We start from the raw sequence: 3,665 nt of genomic DNA, 5'->3' as shown, positions 1-3,665 counted from the left end.
CTCCCATCCCAAAACACCCAGAGCTCCCACCACCCCTCTGTTGCTGTTGGCCACGGCTTGGGCACAACAGAGCCCCATCTCACCCGTCAAAGGCACTGCCTTCAAAGCACCACCTCCTCCTCTCTGTTGCCCCCATTTCCAGCATCTTTGGGTTGAAAAATGGCCGGGGAGGGTTTGGCAGAGGAGCCTCGTGCAGATTATTCAACAATTGTTTCCCATTTTGCGCCCTCGCCTGCCTCATCCTCCAGTAACAATGACGAAGAGCGGCGCGGAGCCAGCGCCCGCGGCAGGGGTGTTGAGATCAGGGACAGCACAAAAATATCTCCTCTCTGGAACAAATATTTACCAACCCTTCTGCCTTTTGTTCTTGTGGTTCTCATATATTTTTTTTTTAATTTCTTTTTTTCCAGACATTCACTGGCAAAATGTCACACTAAGAAGCAACCCAGAAACTTCGGGGTAGCTGCTTGGCTGCTCTGGGCTTTGTTTTTCTCGCGCGCTAATTGTTAATGAATATCCAGCTATTTAAGCCAATGCAAACCTGGGAGAAAACGATCTTTTCAGCCCTGGCTTTGGGGCTTTACGGGGCTTTGCAAAATCCAGGTGGTGGATAAGGAAAATGTGCATCATCCTGCAGAATGAGGTGCAGGAGCCAACCTGGAGTGGAACGTGGCAGAGCCAAAGCGGGAGCTGGCATTGTCTGAGCTGCCAGCACCACTCCAGGGCTGCAGCAGGGAGGTCTCCATTCCTGGATGGGGATAAGTTCAATGGGGGTGAGTGCCATGGTACCCCCATCCCTGGTCAGCTCCTCACCAAACTCCTTCTCCCTCATCTGCACCACCACAGGTTTTTCTTGTTTCCCTTCAAAATCATAATGCCCCTCATGTCCACTTTTATGGCAGCCAAACACGAACATGTGGTTATTTTATGGGTGTTGTGTTTAAAGAAGGGAGGGACAAACCCCTCCTCTTCTGGAACATAAACTCAGATCTTTGGTTAATAATTAGCCATGGCCATAAAACCCTTGATGTAGGAGCAAGTGGATCTCACACCAGAAGCACTGCTGGGCTGTCATCTCACCCCAGTGCTGACCACCCTCCACCATCCCCTCCTGTCCACTCCAGGATGGTTGTGCCACCCTCCACCTATCCCCGTCGCCTCCTGCCCCTCTTCCTGGGGCTGTTCCAGGGCGCCCTGCTCCTCTTCTTTGCCCTCTTCGTCACCTATGATGAGCCCTCAGCGCAGGCGGAGGATACCAGCTTGGTGGCCAACCAGGTCTACAGCACCTTCCCCTTCTTCCAGGACATCCAGGTGATGCTGGTGGTGGGGCTGGGACTCCTGCTGACCTTCCTGCCCCGCTACGGGTTCAGCGCCCTCACCCACAACTTCCTCCTGCTCAACTTCTCCATGCAGTGGGCGCTGGTGCTGCAGGGCCTGCTGCACCACTTCCACCACGGCCAGATCCACCTGGACCTGCACAAACTCCTCCTGTCTGTGTTCGCTGCTGTGACAGTGCTCATCTCTGTGGGGGCCATCCTGGGGAGGGCCAGCCCCTGCCAACTGCTCGTCATGGCCACCTGTGAGATCCCCCTGTACCTGGCCAGCGAGTGGGTCATTGTCACCTGCCTGGGCGTTCAGGATGTGGGTGGCACCATCACCATCCACATCTTCTCCTGCTATTTTGGCCTTGGCGTGTCCAAGGCTCTGTTCAGGGCAACACAGCAGCCACTGCACCCCAAGGAGACCCCAACAACCAGCTCTGACCTCATGTCCGTGGTGGGGACACTCATCCTCTGGGTTTTCTGGCCCAGCTTCGTGGCTGTCCTCTGCCAGCCGGGCGATGCCCAGCACCGTGCCATCCTAAACACCCTCCTGGCCATGAGTGCCAGTGCCATAACCACCATGGTGGCCTCCAGCCTGCTGGACAGGGACGGCAAGCTCAGTCCCGGCCACCTGCAGAACGGCAGCCTGGCCGGCGGGGTGGCCATCGGCGTGCTGGCCGAAATGCCCGTGCCCCCCGCGGCCGCCCTGGCCCTGGGCAGCCTCTCGGCCGTGCTGTGTGTCCTCGGCTTCAGGTTCCTCACCCCGCTCCTGGCGAGGAAACTCACGCTCCACGACCAGTGCGGCATCCACAACCTGCACGGCTTGCCCGGCATCCTCGGTGCCGCAGCCAGCGTCGTGGCCGTGCTGGTGGCACCCAAGGACACTGCCGGGTCCCATCCCTCTCAGCTGTCCCCCGCTGGGGGCAATGCCAGCGAGGCGGTGCTGGAGGGGCAGTGGGGGTCCCGAGGGGCGGGCGGGCAGGCGCTGTGCCAGGCGGCAGGGCTGGCCGTGGCCGTGGCTGCCTCGCTGCTGGCCGGGCTGCTCACCGGGAGCGCCCTCCGGCTGCCCTGCCTGGCCCAGCCGCCCGAGCGCCTCTGCTTCGAGGATTCGCTGTATTTTAAGATCCACGATCAGGCTGAGAGCCCGGGGCCAGACTGCAGCGCTGAGGAAGGAGCCCTGGCTCTGAAGGAGCAAGTTTAGGCAGTGGTGTGAGTGCAGCAGCAGCGAGGGCCAGAGAATGTTACCGGCAGGATCTATCTCCTGCCTGCTCTCCCTCCTGCCCGATGCCTGGAGCCAGCTGTGGAGGATGCCGGCACAGCTGGGTCAGCACCGCAGCACAGATCGCCTCTCTGTCCTCCTACCCTGCAGCTGCAATCCCCCTCCCGTGTCCCAGTGGCTCCCAGCGTCCATTCACTCCCAGCAGCAGCCAGAGAAGCGACCTGCTCAGGATTGTCTCTCCCAGGATGGTCAATAGCCCCCAAAGAGCCCAGACAGCCACTCTCCAGGGCACTGGCCTCGGCTGCTTCACTCCCAGCGAGCGGCATCACCCTCAGTGCTCACCCCGACCCTCAGCTGCAGATTCCCCTGCCCACGACGGGCAGCACCTGGAGGAGGCTGCCAGCTCAGGCCACAGCTACAGGAAAGGAACTCAGCGTCCACTGCCCGGAATGTGGAACTGCAGCAGCAGGGAGATGGCCCCAAGCAAAGGACTTTACAGGGATCTGATAACCTGAGCTGGGCAATTCACCCTCCAGGAGAGTTTGCAAAGGGAAGCGTCAACCCTTTTTACCACTGGTGCGGTAATGAGGACGCGGCCCAAGCACGGCGAGGAGCCTCGGAAAGAGATCCAGGATGCAGGAGGCTCCCGCAGCCCGCAGCACCCTCATCCCACCCCGAAGCTGGAGCTGGGAAAGCTACGCCAGCATCCCAGGAAGAGCAGCGGCCCCATCCCATCCCAGCACGGGCAGCGAGCCCCTTCCACCCTGCGGAGGACAAAGGCTGCGGTCCATGGCTGGCATGCGGCAAGCTGGGAGCGCGGGGCCGCATCCTGCCCGGGGAGCGAGGGCTGTGATTCACATCCCCCCGCCGTGAATCACCGCTGCCCCTGCGCCCCCTCCGATCCCTGCCGAGACAATGCGGGCCGTGCTCCCGAGGGGGTCGAGGCCACCGAGCCCCCAGCGCTGGGGCAGGACTGGGGGGCTGCCGGCGAGGTTGGGGGTCCCCAACCCCGGGCGGGTGGGAGAGGGGCTGGATCCGGTGCAGCCCCAGGCGGAGCCAACACCAAGAGGGAGAGAGGCTGGGGAATTCGTCCTCCAATAATCACAAACAGGCCTGGGGGGCCG

General features: G+C 61.3%; 1 protein-coding gene across 1 annotated transcript; it reads left to right on the top strand.

Moving 5' to 3' along the window:
* Window positions 1-1,125: 1,125 nt before the first annotated feature.
* On the top strand, window positions 1,126-2,523 carry LOC131564218 (ammonium transporter Rh type B-like). The gene is made up of 2 exons (XM_058814555.1): window positions 1,126-2,190; window positions 2,230-2,523. Exons 1-2 carry the CDS (start codon window positions 1,126-1,128, stop codon window positions 2,521-2,523), a joined length of 1,359 nt encoding a protein of 452 aa, XP_058670538.1.
* Window positions 2,524-3,665: the final 1,142 nt, after the last annotated feature.

Source organism: Ammospiza caudacuta, chromosome 15 (genome assembly GCF_027887145.1).
Source record: "Ammospiza caudacuta isolate bAmmCau1 chromosome 15, bAmmCau1.pri, whole genome shotgun sequence".
Classification (NCBI taxonomy): domain Eukaryota; kingdom Metazoa; phylum Chordata; class Aves; order Passeriformes; family Passerellidae; genus Ammospiza; species Ammospiza caudacuta.
This window is presented reverse-complemented; position numbering and strand designations above follow the sequence as displayed.

Excerpts from the sequence above, each read along its gene's own strand:
- LOC131564218 (XM_058814555.1), top strand. The coding sequence starts at position 1,126 with ATGGTTGTGCCACCCTCCACCTATCCCCGTCGCCTCCTGCCCCTCTTC. Across the intron at positions 2,191-2,229 it reads CCAGCGTCGTGGCCGTGCTG|CTGTCCCCCGCTGGGGGCAA; the intron begins GTGGCACCCAAG and ends CATCCCTCTCAG.